This window comes from Lynx rufus, unplaced genomic scaffold (assembly GCF_022079265.1).
Source record: "Lynx rufus isolate CCGP_SWC_20201006 ecotype Redwood Valley unplaced genomic scaffold, mLynRuf1.p SCAF_15, whole genome shotgun sequence".
NCBI classification, from domain to species: Eukaryota; Metazoa; Chordata; class Mammalia; order Carnivora; family Felidae; genus Lynx; species Lynx rufus.
The window spans coordinates 39,925,061-39,946,908 of NW_025814829.1; the positions used below are offsets into that span (position 1 = coordinate 39,925,061).

The window sequence follows — 21,848 nt, forward strand, 5'->3', positions numbered from 1 at the left end:
GCTGTCTGTGCTTTCCTCACTCTGAAGGTTTTTGAGATTCCAGAACATTAGCAAACATACGTGCACTTTCTGTGTGGCAGGTAGTAGTGCTCAAATATTTATTTGAATAAACAAATACACATTTTTTATTATGTCCTCAAAAAGTTCAGCCATGTGTTGTGCAGGGGGCGTGCCTTCTGGTCTTGCTTTCTGAGTGAGAATCAGATGAGAACAGGCCCTATTGCATTTCCTTCTTCAGCACAATTGTCCGTCCCCCAACCCCCCACCCCCCAGTGCAGCGGGCTCTTGCAGGAATCCTAGTGCTTTGCTGATCACACAGAGGTTTTGTTTTCACTCATTCTGATCTAGCTTTCTGTTCTCCCAGGTGCGCACGTCCTGACCGACTCAGCAGGAAGGTGGATTTTCTTTGTGTTTAAAGAAAAAAAAAATGTCCCCGTGTCTGTAGAGATGATTTGCAGTTCAGCCCGGCTGAAGCTGACCGAATGAGACTATGGGCTGTGCCTCCGCCAAGCATGTTGCCACTGTTCAAAATGAAGAGGAAGCCCAGAAAGGGAAGAACTACCAGAACGGAGATGTGTTTGGCGGTGAGTGCCATTGAACTTCGCTCTTGACCCGGTGACCCAGGCCTTTCACTTTCTCGGGAGTGAATATTTGTAGCATTATTGGTGTTGCATCTTTTGGGGGCTGCTGGTAAAGGGCTGATGAGATATGGTTAGAAATCAACGTGCATCTTTTACATGGCGCAATTTTCATAATAACTTATATATACAGGATTTTGAGGACGATTATGGAGATTTTATACAGAAGCTAGCATTGAAATCAAGTTTTAAATAACCCGTAGGACTTAAATAGGTACATGGGACACCAGCCACAGGGCGTCCAGGTAGAGAGCACTGTATGACCGAAAACACAGAGGTCCAAAAGTAGAGCGAGTGAGGATTTATGCATAAGAGAATGAGGTATTTTTTAGGCCTAATAGTTACTTTTTATGTGAATTATAAATTTTCAGATTAAAAAAATACAAACACAATGAACGTAACAATCGTCTTTTAACCTATCTTTGATGATGCAAAGTGACTTTAGAATATCCAGTGCAAAGATTACAGCCTGCCAACTCATGGCCATGTCTGGCTTGCAAGTATGTTTTCTTTGGCTCCCAGAGAATTATAAAGTAAAAAGCAAGGCAGCATTTAAAAAATCAGGATGTTTCACGTAAAATCCCAAATTTCTTCAGAAAATCTGGCTATACCGGCTGAAGCAACAGTGGGGTGAGGTAGCAGTTGCCCCTTCAGTCAGGCTGTGGCCTCCAGGGAACTGTTGAGCCTGCTCTTGAACGCACGTCAAGTCCCCGTTCACGCATTAACGTCACCTACCGGGCCACCTACGGGCTTCCGAGTTTGCCCAGACATGAGTTTGTTCCTTGGACAGTCAGCTGTGCTTCCGATGCCACATGGCTGTAGCTTAGTACAAAACCCGAGTGAGTGAGGCAGGTGAAGCAGTTCTGCTGAATCACTTCAACAACGATAACCCGCTCCCGGACACGTTCATGGCAGTCCTCTGAACGAGTGCCTCTTTCTCATTCGATAAAGAACCTCGCTGAAATCGTGTTTACATACAAACAACTGAAGGGCACTGTCCGGTCACTGTCATGTAATTCTGCCAATTTTGGTCCATTGTAACGGTCGTGTGGGTCCCTGGTGAAGAATTGGTGTGCTGTGGGAAGACTAATGCTCTGCTGAAAGTGGACTAGTATGTAGGGGAAGAGGATTTTGTTTTGTGTCATTTTAAGGAAATGTATTTGTTGCCTGGAACAGATTTACTTCTAGTGGTGACTGCCTAATTTTGAATGGTGGGGGCGCCTGGTGTCTCAGTCGGTTAAGCGTCCGACTTCGGCTGGGGTCGTGATCGTGGTTTGTGGGTTCGAGCGCCATGTTGGGCTCTGTGCTGACAGTTCGGAGCCTGCTCGGGATTCTCTCTCTCACTCTCTGCCCCCTCCCTTCCTCAAAATAAATAAGTAAACTTAAAAGTAATGAGAGAACATAATAATCTAGTGATAATCTAGTGTCAAGGATTTATTCGAACTAACTTCTAGATGATATTCTGTGTCGTTATTGTTTTTGTAATAAGAGCTACCATAATGGAACAGCCACCATATGTCAAATATGCAGAAGTATTTAAATTCATTTTCATGGTGAATTTTCACAACAGTTCTATGAAAGACGTGTCATCCCGATCTTACATGTTTGGAAGTTGAAAGACAGAGAAACTAACTGGTCCCTAGATGCCCAGCTACAAAGCCATAGACTCAGGTGTCTCTATGCCAGAGTCCCTGTTGCTTTCTTGATGTTGTTCCCACTTGCCTTGCTGCATCCCATCAGCCACTCATTCTTCAGTGCGAAAACATATTGACTGGCCTGTACACTATGGGCCAAGACCTTTTGCTAACTGCCCTGGAGGATTCAGGGCTGAGTAAGACATAAACCTCCTAGAAAGTCCTTTCTAGGACTTTCTAAGAGGATGAGGAAAATGTTTTGAGGCAGAATAGGGCAAATACCAGAAAAGGAAAAGACATATATTGTGATGAGAGTCAGGGGCATGGAGAGACTGCCTTAAAAGGTGGGATCAGAGCAGATTTCTTATAAAGGTGACATCTGAACCTGGCCTTAAAGGACCAGAAGAATCTAAGCCTGTCAGATGAAGGGTACTGGAAGGTACTGGATGAGGAAAGGTTAGAGGTAACGTGAGACTTACTCAAGAATTAGAAATAATCCAGTTTGAATGGAATATAAAATTTAAGTGAGAGAATTGGCTAGAAAACTTAAATTAGGGTTAAATTATAGAGAAATTTGAATACCAAATTACAACCTTTGGAAGGATAAACTAAGAGCAAAAACCAGTGATATCTGATATATTGTACTTCTATACAGCCTGGCAGTGAGACCACTTAACCATCCAGTTGGTGATTTAGTTTCAGCTTTTATAGGCGAGGAGGCTTTGTTATTCTAAAGTACCATGTGCGTTTGGCAAATGTTGGCATCTAATAAAGGAACCTTGTATTAGTCACCTATCGCTGGGTATTGGACAACCTCAAGATCTCAGTGGTATTCAACAATGAGCATGTCTTTCTTGATCACGAGCTGGTGAGTCAGCTGGAGTGGCTCTGCTGTACGTCTTTCTCATCTTCCTCCTGGGACCAGCGGGCTGTGGGAGGAAGGGCAGATACGCTCTCTTTCGCAGAGGATGTAAGTGCAAGCAGTACACAAGATGCCTCTTAACCTTGGGCTTATATCTGGCACACCGTCACTTGCACCCACATTTGAGTAGCCAAAAAAAGTCACAGGAACAGGCTCAAAAGACAAGAGGCAGAGAAATATATCTGACCACAGTGCATTAGTGACAAGGATGTGGATACAGAGAAGGTCAAGAATTGGGGCTAACATGGGGTGCCTGGGTGGCTCTCTTGGTTAAGCGTCCAACTCTGGATTTCTCCTCAGGTCATGATCTTGCCCTATATCGAGCTCCATGCTCTGCTTAAGATGCTCTCCCTCTCTGTTTACCCCTCACCCACTTGCACGTGTGCTCTCTCTCTCGAAGAATAAATAAATAAATATAAATAAATAAAAGGTTATTTAAAAAAATTAGAGCTAACAATTCAGTCCACCCCAAGCCGGCACAGTCATTGTTATGTTTGTGGCTCCACGCAGTCCATGTCATAAAGTGCGTTCAAGACCTCTGCTAGTTTTTTTGTCATCCTCCTGGTACTCATACTGAAGTTTCATCCACTCAGGCATTCATCATCTCGTTACTCTCCAGCGTAAACATTTGTGGGTTTGTGGCATGGTGTTAGATAAAGCAGAACAAGGAGGGAGAGAGCTTCTTGAACCGGTCAAGGGAGATAGATTTGGCTAGTCTCACGGGGCTCTAGAATTGTCAGAGTGCAGTGTGAACCTCAGTGCCTGTATCCCAGATGCGACTGAATGCTTGAGTTTGTCTATGACAAGAGGAGGTCCTATCTGTGTTTCTCCATGTGAATTTTAGTTTGCAGGCAGAGTGAGTGTACAAAATCCCAATATGATCACAGATAGTCACAGGTGAAAAGCAGATGTGGCTCACTTTTAACCATTTGATATCTTTGTCACCCACTGTTTGTAACTCATTGCCTCCTAAGAAAGAACACCACACTTAGCAGCCTGAAATAAGCACCGATTTATTACTTTTCACAATTCTGTAGGGTGCCTGGGATCACCCAGGTAGCTGCATTTAGCTGGGAGCTCAGCTGGGCTCAGATGACCAAGAGGGCTTCTAGCCTCTCTTTTCAGCTAGGAAGTCAAACTTTTCACATGGTGGCTGGTTTCTAAGAGAGGAAGTAGAGGCTGTCAGGCCAATGAAGACCTAGGCTCAAAAGCCCAAGAAGTCACTTTTGCCTCATTCTGTTGATTAAAGCAAGTCACAAAACCAGCCCAGAGTCGAGAGAGCTGGACGTCTCCATGTATTCAACCTGCACCTCTGGGACGGGAGGAATTGGTGGGAGCCATCTTTGGAGACTAGTTACCTCAGCCACTGAGAGAGGCAGTGAGAACCCCATGACTGGATTATATTCCAACCTAGACCATTAAAATCTGCTTTCTAAATCACTGCTCTGTTTTTCACTGAATAAAGTCGCCTCACTCACTTTTTAGAAGCCGTTTTTAAATGTTTTAAAAAAATGTTATTACTGCTTGTTGTTGAAGAGTTGACAATGTCTGTGAAGGATGGAATATTTGGGGATGGCTCTGAAGTATGTCTCTGAGTGTGTATACACACACACACCTTCGATCCTTTTCCTAAAAGTGTGAATTTAATTTCATAGCTTCTAAGGACATGCTGGGGAGCATTGATAAACAGAGTGTTTTAACAAATGGTAGTTTCCATTTTTATGACGCAGTTTGGTCTCCATAATGTTTTGGCTATTTAGGAGATCGATCACTCCAAATGTGCGTGACGGAATATCTGTAGAATATTCCACCGTGGAGCATTGACAAGTGGGCATCTTGACTCCTAGATTTCATAGAATTCAGGAGGTCATTGACAAGGAACTTTATCACTGATATTTACCTATAGACTTTCTTTCACTTTAAATATCGAAGCATAAAAAGTTTCCCATCTAAAGTTGTGCCTCACATACATGTGGCCCTTTCAGAAGTAAAACCCAGACCAGAAAGCTCCATCTCCAGATTGGAATTTTCCTTCCCTCAGTGGTAAGGGCATATGTGAATAGTGGTCAGCAGATCTGCTGAGGTCATTCGGAGGACAGCTGAGCAGATTGCCAAAGCCAGCTTGCATAAAATAAGTGACCAACACATTCAAGTTATCGTGAACTAGTTAAGCAAGTTCTAAGGAAAGCCAAGTGCTTACTGGATTTCTTTCAACAGGCATTCACTTGGACTATTAAAGTAGGTGCTCACAACAGATTCAGGCCTTATTAGGAAAATTAACATGTCAAACCAGAGATCATTATCTCTTCTGCAACCCACCCCAAGGGGGCAAGCTCTTTACTTATATTGACTTTACTATTTGCCTGAAGGTCACCACCATTCTTCCAGGAAAAGGCTTTAATCTTGAAAAGGCTTTAAACTTGAGGCCTTTGTCTCATCCAGTTTCCAGCTCCTGTGACTCTTGTTCTCCCCCACAAATCTCTTTCCGGTCGCCATCACAGTTCAGGCTGTTAGGGCCCATAACCCGGAAGAGTGCAGTGCCTTCCAAACTGATTTCTGTTAGCCCCCTTTGTTGTTTGTTTGCTTGTTTGCTTTTTTTTTTTTTTATGTTGTTGTTCATTTTTAACTCTCCGTTTTTTGTACCGGTGTCCGATTCTGTCAGCTTGTACTGAGTGCTCCTCTGCCCATGTTCATTCTCATGCTCCAGAACTTTTCTGTTGTGCCTCATTCTTAGCCAGTAAAATCCCAAATCCTTAGTGAACATACAAGACCTCTCAGATGGCTCATACCCACCTTGGCAGCCTTGTTTCATACTCTGTCCCTTCATGTTCCCTGTTCTTCAGCCAGACTGGACAACTTGCCCTGTGACCTCAAACACGCCTTCTGTCTCCCAGGCCCTCTGGTGAGCCATGACCTCTTCTTGGCGTGGGCCTTTTCTCCTGCCTTCATCTTTTTAAATCCTGCTCTTCTTCAAACTTCACCCAAACTTGCATGAAGCTTTTCTAAAACCTTCAGAAAGTATCTCTTTCCTGCCATCTCAGAATACCTTTTTACATACTTATGTATTTGGTTTATTTCTTTATATGTCTCATCTCATTATTTAGGTACATGTGTCATCTGTCTTATGAGCTGGTTAGCCCCCTGAAGGCAGGGACTGTATGGTCTTGAGAGGAACAGGGGTCCCCAGAATGCCGGGAGCTGGAGGCAAAGAGATTGTTTGGAGATCAGGTTGAGCCCTGCCTGCACCCAGCTCCCCCGCATGACTAGGTGGCTGAGTTTGGCTTAAGGACCAAGAGAGTCTGAAGTTTATAAATATTCCCTTAAGTGGAGGTGTTTGGACTATTGCAATAAATTCTCCCGGAATAACAATGTAAGACTGAGTGTAAAAGGGAAGCAGTAAGGCAAGATTTTGGCTACTTGGTTTCTTCTAGGCTCTGTATTGCTGTGTAACTTCAATTAAGTTCTGATCCTCAACTGTGTAAATTGGGAACATCTAACAGGATTGTGTGTGTGTGTGTGTGTGTGTGTGTGAGAGAGAGAGAGAGAGAGAGAGAGAGAGAGGGAGAGAGAGAGAGAGAGAGAGAGAGAGAGAGAGAGAGAGAGAGAGAGAGAGAGAGAGAGAGAGAGAGAGAGAGAGAGAGATGGTGTTATCTAATCTGCTACCCATCTAAAATACTGTAAGGGCCAACCTCACAGGTTATGGTGAAGATCAAATAAGAGAATATATCACATTCATTCAGAAATTCAAGCAGTTGAAGGCAAAGTAGTAATTCAGTCTTTCTGCAGTAATTTCCAATGGCATGAAGTGAAGATTAATTAAAAGTAATCTGTGTTTATGAGACAGTAACAGAATAATGCTACCTGTGTCCCATCCAGTACAGTAGCCACAGGCCACCTCTGTCTGTTAAGCATGGAAAATATGCCTAGTTCTAATTAAGATCTGCTATGAGCATAAAATACATACAGGATTCTAAGGACTTAGTATAAAAAAGAGGGGTGCCTGGTAGCTCAGCTGATTAAGCTCCGACTCCAGCTCAGGTCATGATCTCATGGCTTGTGAGTTTGAGCCTTGAGTCAGGCTGTATGCTGATAGTTTTGGATTTTGTGTCTCCCTCTCTCTCTGCCCCTCCCCTGCTCATACTCTGTCTCTCTCTCCCCCCAAAAATAAAGAAACATTTAAAAAAAAAGAGTATAAAATAGCCCATGAATAATTTTTATTAATTGCATGTTGAAGTGATATTTTGTATATGTTGGGTTAAATAAATTATATTACTCAAATTAATTTCATCAGTTTCATTTTGCTCATTTAATGTGGCTACTAGAAATATTTAAAGTATGTCCGAAACTTGCATTGTCTTTCTATTTGGTGGTGCTAATTTAAGTCACTGAAAGGTAGGGTTGGTATTTAGGGCTCCCTTTCCTTCCCAGTTTCGGCTTTGGGGTTTACTTATTCTGGAATCCAAGAGAAAAGGAGTTAGTTAGGCTGAGACAGCAGCCTCATTTTCTGCTTCAACTCTCCATAGGCGGGACGTGCACTCTAGGGGAGCAGGCTGTTGGGGTACACAGGACAGCTAAGAAGGCAGAGACAGGGAGGCAGCTTGGGAGGTGAGGAAGAGCAAAGTCTCTAACTTGCTCATCTCTCTGCACTAATTAGTGGTAGTCTTTAATTTAGCTCCCTCTCAAGTAACTTCTTTTGCTGGCCTAGGGAAGCTTGTGTTGACTTCTGAAGTTACTTCTGAAGGTCAGAGAGGAAATCTGCCCCCCCCCCTTTTTTTTTTTTTTTGGTTTTCATTAAGTTGATAACCTTAAGAGCAGGAGAATGGTTTGATGGGTTTGTACTAGAGCCGGGCCATACTCTGAATGAAAATGTAAGTCAAGATGAATGAGGAACCTGGCCCTGAATATTGTCTTTGAAGACCCCACGGTGTTTTGAGCTGAGCCTCAGAAAGGTCACAATGGCTTCAAGTGCACATGGAGCTCATGAAATTATAGAAGCCAGCCCACCTTGGCCAGGAGTTTTCACCACACTCTTCCAAAGTACAAGTGCTTAGCCCGGCACCTGACTCAGAGGAGGTGCTCAAAGTGGCTTAGTTTCATTTCCTTCTTTTAGACAGTGCTGGGCCATTCTGACAGGTTCTTTCCTCTTTGACACAAGACAGCCTTAACCGTCAGCACTCGTAGCAGTGGTTGTGAGTTCGCGCACTAGCGGGAGCTTGTTCCAAGTTCCTCCCTTCTTGTGTTGCCTTTGGCAAGTAACTTAACCTCATTAGTGCCCGCATTTTCTCCTCTGTGTTGCGGGGGAGGGGGATAATAATGGAATCCAGCACTTGGAGTTGCATGGAGATAAACTTCACTGGAAAGCGCTTAGAACATTGTCTGCTGCCTAATTAACACTCAAGCACCAATTACAAATATGAATAGATTTGCCCCACCTCTTCATTTTTGCCCCTCAGCCACCTCAAAATAAACACTGCCAGAATGTTCCATGGTGCAGAATTTAATCTAGCTGAGGTAGAGTCAGTCTGAATTTCTCTTTGGAAGAATTTCCTGTAACAGAAAGTCAAGAAATACTCTTGTTTCTACATTTAAAAAAAGAAAAATCCACGTGTATTTTTCCTTCCCTTGCCATTGATATCAGGAACCTGTTAATGTTATATATAGGGAGAGAGAAGTGAAAAGTAGGGCCATTTGCCACTTACGGCTTCAGGGCAGCCTGACTGCAAGACGAGGGAGCCTCTGAGTTCACAGACACTAGTGGCAGGGGCATGCTTGCTGAGCCCTTGGTGGCGTCCCTCCGGTTTTATGTCTAGAGGGTTTCCTTCAGTTGCTCTCTTGGCCCTCTGGGTGCCTGGTCTTCTGTGCAGCTGCCTGGAGCCCTTCCTCAGGCAGAAAATAAGAACGTTCTCTGCTGTCAGTGCAGAGCCTACCTCAGATCCTTTGTTTCTGTCTCTGTCTCTCTCCCTCTGCTTGTGCTCTGTCTCTCTGAAAATAAATACATAAACTTAAAAAAAAGGAGAAGAAGAAAGAAAGAACTTGGCCCTGGAGAAGGCAGTGGAGATGCTTCTGGTACCTTCCAGTGAAAGGCACAGAGGACTGGAGCCCCAGGCAAGGCTTGTTCTTTGCTGGGGGAAGTTCTCATACAGTGACTCAGCAGCAAGAGAGAAGGTGGGAGGCTTTCTTTTACCCATAGCACGTCTCCTCTGAGTTATTTTCTGCTGAGTGACATCACAGAATTCAGAAATTCAAAACAATGGCTTCTTCCCAGAATCCTGGCTAATGTGGCAGAAAGGATGTGTTTTGCCCTAAGCACCTGCCTGGAACCGCCCTCCTGACAGCACCTCTCTGATGCTTAGACCTCGTTTAGGACCTGCCTCTCCTCTCCAGAGACCAGCACAGCACCTTCCGTCTGCACCGGGAGCCTGAAGTGTGGCTGTTTCTTTTGCCCCTGAGTTGTTACAGGAAAAGCACAACTATGATACTCATGTTTTACAGTTTCTATTGTTATCTCCATTTGATACAAAAGGAAAATGAAGCCAAAAGCCATGCCAGTTCACTTAACTAAGGAAGCAGGACTGTGGCTAGAACTGAGGATGTAGACTCTTGACTCTAAGGGAGAGCCCCCTCTTGGGAGTAAGATGTGTCTTTGCTATTAACTCTAAACCAGCCTCTGCTCAGGAGTCATTGGTAACTGGCTGCTTGAGCTTACTTAGCCTGAGCTTTTCATCGAGAAGGTCTGAAGACTCTATTGTTGTATTTAGGGCTATTATCAGTAGCCCTGAAATTCACTGTGGTGCTGAATGCATGGGCCTGAGATCTGGCAAAGTGGTTTCAAATCCTGGCTCAGCCACTCGCTAACGTGTAACTTGGCAAATCACTCTCCTTGCCTCAGTTTCCCCATCTGTATAATATGGGGAGAACTAGTACTTAAGCTGTCTTCAGAGGACTTTTATGAGACTTAATGTATCAGTGTATGTAAAGCCCTAAGAATAGAACTTGCCACATAATACGCACTGGGTGAGTGCCATTCATTAATATCATCACTGTATTAGCAGCCTTAGTTTCCCATAATTATGCTGGGGGGTTGGGGAAGCATAACCCATTGATTACAGATGTGTAATTCTCCAATCATTAAAAGTTTATCAGTTACCCACATAATAGTTATCTTTTTATTTTCTATTTTCTTAATTAAAAAAATTTTTAATGTTTATTTATTTTGAGAGGGAGAGAGAGAGAGCAGGAGTTGGGGATGGGGCAGAGAGAGAGGGAGACACAGAATCTGAAGCAGGCTCCAGGCTCTGAGCTGTCAGCATTCACTAACTAGGAGATCATGACCTGAGCCACAGTTGGATATTTAACCAACTGAGCCACCCAGGTGCCCCTATTTTGTATTTTAAAATATTTGTATTCCTGTAATTTGTGCTTTTTCTGTTTTGTCCTAGATCAGCTTCTGTTCTGTATAAGATGTGCATGTGTGTGACCAGGTGTATGTCTTTAAATCAGAAGATTAAAGTATATGATTTGAGTAGTGAATATAATATTATGCCCTATTTCTATGAAAGCGTGGTTTAAAAAAATAGTCCCTTCCTAGAAGTTAACACGTAAAGGAGCCTGGGTGGCTCAGCCACTTAAGCCTCCAACTCTTGATTTTGGCTCAGGTCATGATCTCAAGGTTTGTGGGTTTGAGCCCCGTCTCCGGCTCTCTGCTGATGGTGCAGAGCCTACTTGGAACACTTTCTCTCCCTCTCTCTTTCTCTCTCTCTCTCTCTCCCCCTCCCTCCCCCACTCTTGCATTCTCTCTCTCTCAAAATAAATAAACTTAAAAAAAATAACTTTGTTTAAAGAAAAAAAGAAGTTAGGGGCTCCTGGGTGGCTCAATCAGTTAAGCATCTGACTTCAGCTCTAGTCATGATCTCACAGTTGTGGGTTTGAGCCCCACATTGGGCTCTGCGCTGACAGCTCAGAGCCTGGAGCCTGCTTTTTAGTCTGTGTCTCCCTCTCTCTTTTCCCCTGCCCTGCTTGCATTCTCTCTCTCTCTCTCTCTCCCAAACAAAAATAAACATTAAAAAAAAGAAAAATAAAAAAGTTAACAAACATAAATCTGTGTGTGTGTGTGTGTGTGTGTGTGTGTGAGTGCATACGTGTGTGCAGTAGAGTACAGCATTTTCCTACTCTTGGGTTTATCATGCACAGTGAGGATGTTTATAGAAAAAGAACATTTCTTTGTGAAGCACTGTAGAGAGGCCAAGAGCCAACAGACACAGTTGATGCCCTCAGTGATTGTAATTGAATAAGTGCATCCATAACTAACTGAAATATAAAGATGTACAAATTAGATACTATTTTAATTCACATTCTATTCTTCAAAAATACTTTGTTATTTATAAGTCTAATATTAAAAATTGAATTCCTTAACTCCTTTCTCCATATTAGAGCTTTTTACATGAATCTAAAGACTGAACTGTAAAATACAAAACTGTAAAAGTACTATAAAAAATATGGATGGAAAAAAAATACCAGTGAGTGTTTTTATAGTCTTAGGTTTGTAATGCCACAAAATCCAATGCCATAAAAAAAGTTGATAAATTTAGCTGCATAAAATTCTCTGCACAGCAACAAACAAACCACCCTTAACTAAGTTAAGAGACAAATGTCAGATGGAGTGACATTGATATTCATAACATAGATAAGGTTAATATGATTAATATAAAAAGACTTTTAAATCTATAAGGAAAGAATGAACAGTTCAATTGAAAAATGGACAACATTGGGGTGCCTGGGTGGCTCAGTCAGTTGAGCATCTGACTTCGGCTCAGGTCATGATCTCGCGGCTCATGAGTTCGAGCCCCGCGCGGGGCTCTGTGCTGACAGCTCAGAGCCTGGAGCCTGCTTCAGATTCTGTGTCTCCCTCTCTCTCTGCCCTCCTCCAAGTCTCTCTCTCTCTCTCTCTCTCTCTCTCTCTCAAAATATAAATAAACATTAAAAATTTTTTTTTAAATGGACAGCATTTGTGACCAGGCAATTAAAAAATATATGCAAAAGGCTAATAAACGTACAGAAAGATACTCAGCTTCTTAGAAATCAAATAAATGACACCAAAGTAAACAGAACAAGACCTTTTTCATCACTCAGATTGGCAGGAACAGGCATCTGTCTCACACTATAACTGGGAATTTTGAGGGAGCACCAAATAATTATGTATGTATGTATATATGTATATGTATGTAGATGTATGTATGTATGTATGTATGCACATATGTATGTGTGTATATATATACACATATACATACATATATATATACATATACATACATATTATATATATATATATATATATATATATATATATATATATATATATATATAATGTAAATGAGCATGCCCTTTGCCCCAGCAGTCCTACTCCTAGGAATTTGTCATAAACAGGTAATTGGACGAGCATACAAACCTGTATGCTTCAGGGTTTTTCCCACTGATGAAACATATATCAGATACAGCTATTAAAGATCAAGGCTCTGTACTTATGGAGATGAGAAAAGATCTACAACATGTTAATAAATGAAAACAGTAAACGGTTTTACATAGCATCATAGCATATCTTGTTTGTAGAATTTATTTGTTTAAAATCTACATAAAATTTTGTGTGGGTGTATTTAAAAATGTATTTGGGAAGTCTGTTCACCAAAACATTAACAATGTTAAGTCTATTGTGAAGTCTCAGGTGATTCTTAATTTCTTCTTTGTATTTTTTCTGTGTGTACTTTGAATCTTTTATGGTCAACATGTATCATTCAATACCACTTAGTATTTTGATAAATAGAATTTTATGTTTCCATCTTCTGAAGACCTACAGTTGTGCTTTCAGGACAATGTGACATCTATCCCATAGGAGAAAGCCCCGGGGCAACAGGGATTAGCCTAATAGACTTGTTTGCCTGGGTAAACAGTTGGAGTCTGATCATGGGCGCTTGTCAGCTAGCAGTTCTTTCTGTCTACTAAGCACTTACTGACTTTGGTGCTGTGCTAGGCACTGAGACTATTAGATAAATGTGGTCCCTGCCTTTTAGGAACTGATATGATGCAACAGATGGGCATCTCAACAGAAAAAAAAAAAAATGTCAGTATCCTATGATGATCCTGCAAAAAGGCCTATTATCCCAGGAGTAGAAGACACTTTAAAGAGAACGATGAAGATCTCAGCTGAGTCTTAAAAGATGAGTAACAGACAAAAAAACAGAGGGAGGGCAGGAGTGAGAGACTGAGAGACAGTGAAAAGGCTCACAGGTACATTGTGCATCAGGTGTGTTGAGGGGAGACTGGGAAGCTTTACCAACCCGGTGAGGAAATAACTTTAGAGAATCTCACATCAGGACAGATGTTTTAGATATTTGGAAATTTTACACTGTAATTTTTTCCAAAACACTGAGAAGCTGACACAGGAATCATAATTATGTCAGAGATCAGACAATTGGCTGAGAATTTAGAAAACAATGGACAGAAAGTCTAGAAGATTTGATGCTAATTCCTTAAGCTGTCGAAGCGGTTAGCCTCACTTCAGTTTTAATAATTATAGATCCTGAAACACTACTGCCAGAATATTGCCTCGCATACATGTTAAGACTATACTATCCTTTTTTTTTTTTTTTTTTAAAGACTGTGTTATCATTAAAACACCATCAAACCAGCTGAGACAGAATTTGATGGTGTGGTGTTTGTCCCATGTAGGAATCAGAGCATGACTCTGTTATTTATTACTGCACACTTGTGGTATCTCCAGAGTAGATTCTACATACATCACATGTCACACGTAAATTCTTCACATGGGATGAAATAAGAAATACAAAAACATGGCAATAGTTACTCTCAGAAGCATGAAGGAACTTGTTGCTACAGATAAGCCCTATGTCTTTGCCCCAATCTTAGAGGGGAGGATTGGGACACAGTGGGAGGTAGCAATGTCCATCCCCCTGGAACAGAACAAGATTAGGTCTACCATTCACTCACCCACCCATTCTTCCTAAGAGTTCAGCTGTTAAATATTTCTAGTTGAGGGGCACCTGGGTGGTTCAGTAGGTTAAGCATCCGACTCCAACTCAGGTCATGATCTCAGGGTTTGTGGGTTTGAGTCCCGTATCAGGCTGTGTGCTGACAGCTCAGAGCCTGGAGCCTGTTTCAGATTCTGTGTCTTCCTCTCTCTCTCTGCCCCTCCCCCTGCTCACACTCTGTCTTTGTCTCAAAAATAAATAAACATCAAAAAAAATTAAAAAAATATATTTCTAGTTGAGTAGTTTGTGATCATAAATTGGTGTCACAGTTTAATTGTGTTTCTGATAACAGCATTCCAAATGGTGAGGAAAATTGCTTCATCCTATTAAGTAACTCCTAAAGCAATAATCCTCAATCAGTGGTTGTTGATTGGCCAGTTACGAGGTTAGAATGGTGCCAGTTGAATCAGTGTTTATGAACAGGACCCGTGAGCTGGTGGGTGGTGGATGGAATAGAAGCAGAATCAGGTAACTTGCCCACAAAGAGTTTACCCTATTTTAGAAAAGACACCATTTATGCGCAGGAAATAGTTCAGCAAGAAACAGAGACTTGAAAGCCTGTAATGAGTGCTACATTGAGTGTCTGTTGGCACGACACGTCCATGAATACCGTGGACAATGGAAAAATAAATATAGACTGCTTTAGGGGTCTTTAGAGAGAAGAATAAAATGTTATGGGAAAATAAAGATGTTTCCTTCTTAGAAAAAAATCTAGCCACTATTCAGTAAATCGTAAGTCTTTTATGATCATTGACTAAGTTCCTTCAAGATAATGCTTGTAATTTAATAACACACCACTCTTGCCTCACGTAACCAAGTGCCTACCTAACATGTAAGTTGTTGGATCATAATGGATGGATATTATGAGGCCCCTGGGTGACTCAGTCGGTTGAGCATCCGACTTCAGCTCAGGTCTTGATCTTAAGATTCGTGAGTTTAAGCCCCGCATTGGGCTCGCTGTTGTCGGCGCAGAGCTTGGTTCAGATCCTCTGTACGCCCCCCCCGCCCCTCCCCCATTCATTTTCTTTCAAAATTGAATAAACATCAAAAAAATAATGGCCAGCTGTTAATAATAAAGATAGCTTATGGGGGGCTGTCACACCCACTTATAGGTGGGGGAGTGGAGGCCAATAAGAAATTGAGTAACTTGCCTAAGTGTACACAGGTAATATGTTAACTTGGAGTCTGGTCAGGAACACAGCAGTATCTGACTTAAGAACTTCAGTGCACAAATGTGTGCTTTGAAAGAGGAAGCAAGGAAGGCACTCAGGCATAGTAAGGAATTTTTTTAAATGTACAAGATACAGTTCCTCTGTTCTAGAAACTTTCAATCTAATGGAAGAACAAAGCCTTAGGTCACCTACGTCATCCTTTCTCAGCTGGACTGTCCATTCCTCAAGCACTGATTTATTGCGCCCTGTTAGATGGGAGGCCTCTTGGCCCTGGCCTGCACCCTGTGCACTGATGGCAGTCATCTGGCCCATGGCTCTCAGTGCAGACTTGACCACCATGAATCATCCCATGACAGTGAACTACAGGGCTCTGATGAAGGCACACAGATGTTATGGCCATGTTTTACACTGAATTTCTTTTTGTTCTTGTTGGCAAAAAGAAGCACTGAATACTGGGAGGAAAATACCCACTCATGTTATACTATGCTCCTGAGCTGACTCCTGTTGACAGGGGTCTGGAGAACTTATATTGGAGCCAAAGAAAGGTCAAGAGCACCTCTGCTTTAGAGGCTTGGAACTCATCCACATGTCTGGCTCTGTCTGGCTCTGTAGTTCCTTGAAACCAATGAAAACCTAATTGTATCAAATAATCCCAAACTCTAGACTTTGGGGATGTAAAGATAAAAGAGTTTAACATAGTTAATGCTTCATTTCCTTATTTGGATATTTCTATTTGTTCATTCTATTAAATACTCTGATGTTAAATGGAAAAAGCTGGATATGAGACTCGTACATACAGAGTGACTCCATACATCAAATGACAACATGTATTCAATATATGTGTGCATGGACTGAAAAGAAAGCCTCTAGGTGTTGACCGGGAAAGGTGAATAATGATTATCTCTGGGTAGTGCTGATTACCAGTGGGTCTTTGTGCTTCTGTTATGGTTTCCAAATATCCCACATCTCTTTCTACAGGAAGTTGTTTTTTTTTTAATTAAATAAATGGTTTTGTTTTTCAAAACGCACTGTGCTGAACCTTACTTTTATAAAGATGAATGTACTATTTATGAAAAGGAATAATCTAGAAAACTTTCTTAGAGAAGTTTATGTATTTATTGAGTACTTTTTGTGTGCCAGGCATTACTTCAAGTGTTTTGTTATTTATTAATTCATTTAATCCTCATAATACCTTAGGAGGTAGGTTCTACTAGGAACATATCAGTTAAGTCCTCAAACCTGTATGTTTAACCACTAGGCCATGCTGCCTTATCTTTAAGTCTTTTCTTAAAATCACTGCCCATGTAGCTTTTACAACATATGAAAAGCAATGTAGTGAAGATGCTGGCTTTTTCAAAGAAAGTTCTGTAGTTTCATATACCTGTTGCCACTGGAAAATATTAGCATGCATAGCCCTTCTGTTCACTTTTAGAGGTAACATTGGGAATGGTTACTGATGGCAGAGTTTGGTCCCCTGCCTCTCAGTACCTGCTCTGCCATCGTGAGCCGTTACGGTGCCCCAAACAACTTCAGTGCTCTGAAAAAAGAGCTAAATTGGCCAACTCCCAGTTCACAGGTTAAGCAGTACGGTTTCATCCTGTTTTCAGGCCTGCACCCAACCTTTTGCTTAAAATGTGAGGATCAGTTGAAAGGTGGGAAATAACTATGTTAAGTTTGTAGCGAATGGGACTCATCTTCCTCTTCATTTCAAAGCGTAAAGAAGAGCAGTGAGCACAGGATGAGGTGAGCGCTGACGGATTACCAGCTTCAAGTTGAGCCATCCTCACCCTTTGTGACTTGAGGCTCAATCTCTCAGTTCTTCTCGAATTTTCTACGATAAGTAATTCTTTGAAGGTCATACTTCTTCCCGAGAGGATAGTGGGCTACGTACTGCATAAGGTTTTACTAAACGAACAAAACAGTTGGCTGTAGCCTGGTAAACCCAGTTTATGGAGGAGCTGTTGACTTGGTGGCTGGGGTCCTGGTTTGTTTGGATTCTGCTGTGGAGTAACTGCCCCCAGGTGACCTGGGAGCTTCTTTCTCTGTCTTGGGAGTTAGTGGGTTGAACTTAGGCGATCCCTCTGGATGTATTCAGTGCACTGATGTTCAAAAGTTCTACTTTGCCTGCTCCCCAGACTGTGGTCACACAAGTCTATGGTCTAGGTTTCTCTTAAGCCTTGGGGATCCTTGAAAAGATTACAAATGACACTGTGTTGATGATTTTTTTTTTTAAAGAAAAATGAGGGTAGATGGTAGTGTTCCACAGCTGCCAGCTTTATGGTTCAAAGTTGACCAAGGTGTTGATTGCTTTCTGAGATCATTTTTTTTCCCTTCTAAAAAATTAGAAACAAGAATCACGAATATCTTCTGTAGCTTCAAAGCATCCCCACAAGCTAGAAGGTGAGAAAGCTGGAAGTGTGTGGGTTACTATCCCTCCTTCCATCTTGGCTAGCTGGTTTTCTATTTATTATCCAGTGATGCTTGCGTCGGTGCGGCTGCTAGTCAGTGTGACATTCACGTTGCTGACTTTTTGTTTTAAAGTTTTATTAGAAGTAGTGGGGGAAGCACATGGGTTCTGTTGCTTGAAAGGAATAATGAAATGTATGATAGAAGATAGTTTGCAATAAAATTTAGGCAAAAAGAGAATGTTTAATTTCCCAGGTTGCTGACTTTGGCAAAAACTGCTGTACTGTGGGCTGGCCACTTTCAGGGTACAATTTTGTTTATTCACTTACATAGCTATACTGTGTTGGTTCAGACAGATTTTAAAAGGGCAAGAGAAAGTGAAAACTTAAAGAAAGTCAAATTCTAAAGGATAACAGAGATAAAATCTCGTAGTTGTGATGTTAAATACATAAATAATATTCTGCTAACATAATTAACAATACATTTTAAAACTGGTCTTTGATTGTTTTTAAAAGGTTGCATAGTTAAAATTTCTTAGATAGAAGGGCCATTGCTGGGGAGAGAAATTGATAGAGAGGGAGGAAGCCTGCCTGGGACACAATGTGTGCAGTTCACTTCCTTAAAAGTAATAGTCCATGCTTAAGTTGTAATGCAGGGGCTCCTGCGTGGCTCAGTCAGTTGAGTGTCTGACTCTTGATTTCAGCTCAGGTCACGATCTCACAGTATGTGGATTTGAGCCCCGTATCAGGCTCTGCACTGACAGCACAGGGCCTGCTTGGGATTTTCCGTCTCTCTCTGTCTCTCAAAAATAATAATAAACAATTTAATTAAAAACAAATAAAATGTCAGTGCTTATTTACATTGTCATTTAAAATATATTTCAAAAGCTATGTGTATGACTATTAAGAATGGAAGTCAAGGGGCTCGTGGGTGGCTCAGTCAGTCAAGCATCCAGCTCTTGATCTCAGCTCAGGTCTTGATCTCAGAGTCATGGGCTCAGGTCCCGCATTGGACTCCATGTTGGACTCCTTGCTGGGTGTGAAACCTACTTAAAAACAAAACAACAAAAACTGGAAGTCAAAAGATTAAGGGTGAGATGAAAAAGCAAAGTGCTAAAATAGCAGTCTATAAAAATAATGAATTTTTCAAATTCTGAAACAAAGCCAAACTGGTACAAATCTCTATTTAGGTGATGTTTCATTTCCATTTTGAAAACCATATTCACAACAAGCTAAATTGTATTTAAATTCCCTTCTAGCTACATGAATCCATGCTTCAGTGTATAAATGTCACTGTTGGTTTTGATCTATAACCAAAGAAGATATTATCAAATTATATATGAAATAGGATTTTATTTTTAATGTTGCACCCATCATTTTGGCATTTATTATGTCTGCTTTTTTAATACAGTATTTTTCACTAGTCTTTAACTTCTGGTTGCCTTCTTTCACTCAAGAAATACTTCCTTTAAAGTTTTTAGATCTTGGGGCACCTGGGTGGCTCAGTCGGTTAAGCATCTGACTCTTGGCTTCAGCTCAGGTCGTGATCTCATGGGTTATCAGTTTGAGCCCTGCATCAGGCTCCATGCTGATGGCCCAGAGCCTGCTTAGGATTCTCTCTTTCTCTCTCTCTCTGCCCTTTCTGCACTCATGCTCTCTCTCTCTCTCTCTCTCTCTCTCAAAAGTAAATAAGTAAACATTAAAAAAAGTAAAATAAATAAAAGCGTTGAGACCTTGAGTTTTGACCGAACCTTTCTTCCTTTGTTCCTTGGCTGTTTCTCTTAATGCAATTGCTGAATTGCCAAGTGTTAAAATGAAAAACAATATGCTTTTAGCTCCGATGGAACTCTGAAAATCACAATTATTCATTTTAGAAATATTTATTGAGCGATTGCTATAACCTGGCTTTTACTTGGAAACTAACATGTAGTGAGATGATTATTGTCTTTATTTGGCTCATGTCCTATGGAGTGACACAGGCAATAAGCAGAGAGATGTGTAATAAACTGTCAGATGGGGATATGTGCAATGCAAAAAAATAAATAAAGGGAGAGAGAGTGACGGGTGGCTATTTTAAATGCATAGGTCAGAGAAGGTCCATCTGAGTTGTTGACCTTTTTGAGAAGAGACCTGAAGTAAGGGAGCAAAAGCCACGAGAATACCCAGGAACAGAGTGTTTTAGACAGAGGAACAACAGGGCCAAATCTCTGAGAGGGAGCCTCCTGGTGGATTCCAGGGAAAAGCCTAAGGCCCTCATGCCAGGAGTGTGGTGGGTGATAAACTCAGAGAGGCAGCAACTTCAGGTATTGACCCCAGATATTCTTTTTTTTTTTTTTTTTTTTTTGAGGGGGAGGGTGGGGTGGGACAAAGAGAGAGGGAGAGAGAGAATCTTAAGAAGACTCCACACCCAGCATGGAGCCTGACGCAGGACTCGATCTCATGAACTGTGAGATCATGACCTGAGCTCAAATCAAGAGTCAGATGCTTTACCGATCGAGCCACCCAGGTGCCCCCAGATTCTATCCTGAATGTAATAGAAGCCAGGAGAGGGTTTAGGGAGTTAGGAAGCGATGTAGTCTGACTTTATTTTTTAATCTAAAGACTTACTCTGGCCACCGTGTAGGGAATAGACTGTACAAGGCAAGAAGGGAAGCAAGTGATGGTTAGAGGCTGGGTCAGGCAAGAGAGGATGGTGGTCTGGACGAGAGAGGTGTCAGTGCAGGTGGTGATGTGGGCAGATTCCGGGTACATTTGAGGAATGATTAAATATGGCCTTCATTATAGCACATCTTATCTGCAGGTTTCTCAGTGAGGGAGCGAAAGTGGTAGGTGGAATTATATACCAATAGAGGCTCTTCCTCTTAAGTGGTTTGCAGGATGCAAGGTTTTTAAGTTCTGAAGCAGTGACTGCATTCTGAGGCTTAGCAACATGGTATTGTGCAAATAGAAACCTTTTTAAGACAGGGCTGTGAGGAATAAAAGATGGCTCTGTCCTGTTCTCTGGTTTACAGTGCTCAGCTGTATGTAGGTACGGGGCATGGCCCAGAGGAAGAGAATCACTTCAGGACTCCAGAATCTTCTGCCATGAGGTGTTACTCTGATCTGATAGAAAGCATTTCCTCTGATCTGATAGAAACCACCATGTTTCATTTCACCAACTGAATTGTGAAGGGACCTTCAGACATGACCTGGTTTTTTCCTTTTTAGCAAGTTGGTTGAAGGCCATGGATGCTTGAGGAGGCCCATGTTTGGGCTCACCTCCCTTCTCTTCATTGCCCTTTCCCCCCTTCCCCTGGCTCTTCCCTCTCCCCAACACCAACTCTTATTCTTGCACTCATTGTTCCTCATGGAGCTCTGAGTTCCAGTTTCTTCTTTTCCCTGACCTGCTCTGAGCTGTGGTCCCTCCCTGTTCCCATTCCCTTTGCCTCTGACACATCCACCATCCCAATTCAGTTACCTTTTACATCTCCCCAGAATAGGAGCCACATCCTATGAGATGTGAGAACAGATACACCAGTAAAACATTTCTGTGGAGGCAAACCAAGCCCCCAGATAATTTCCCATCGTGAATCTCGTTTCCAGTTTGTACTGCTACCTTTCAAGGAGAGAATTATGTCAATACCTTTACTCATTGTCCTACCCTCCCCCTACGGCCTCCATCAACATGCAACAGCATCGTGTTCTTTGAGGTACTCCACAAAAGATACTCTTCTGTGCTTGGCAGAACCTTACAGAAGAAAAAAGTCGCCTATAAAAAAGATATGGAATAGCTTTTTTATGTAAGCTTCATTTTTTACAGAAAGTTAGGCTTTAGTTGGTGTGGGGGCTTGATTTGCCTCCAGATTGTGGGGAGAAGAGAAGTTGACTGAAAATAGAAGATGAGATTATGACCAACTGCAAAGGGTAGAAAAGGGAGCAGGTAAGAGAGGGGTGATGAGAGTAGGTTTGGTAGGCCAAGGCCGGATCTACCCACAGAGCATCCTAAGAAGATGAGTGGAAAACCTCTAGGCCCTTCCTCCCCAGGTAAGGGGAGTT

The 21,848-nt window shown here is 41.9% G+C and overlaps 1 protein-coding gene across 1 annotated transcript in view; it reads left to right on the plus strand.

Annotated features, from left to right (window-relative positions):
• Nucleotides 1-365: 365 nt before the first annotated feature.
• The window catches only part of CUNH1orf21 (chromosome unknown C1orf21 homolog), a 147,395-nt gene continuing 125,912 nt past the window's right edge, over nt 366-21,848 (plus strand). Inside the window, exon 1 of the mRNA XM_047076895.1 lies at nt 366-584. Coding sequence (XP_046932851.1) covers nt 491-584 — 94 coding nt within the window. The 5' untranslated portion in view covers nt 366-490. The remainder of the gene's footprint in view (nt 585-21,848) is intronic.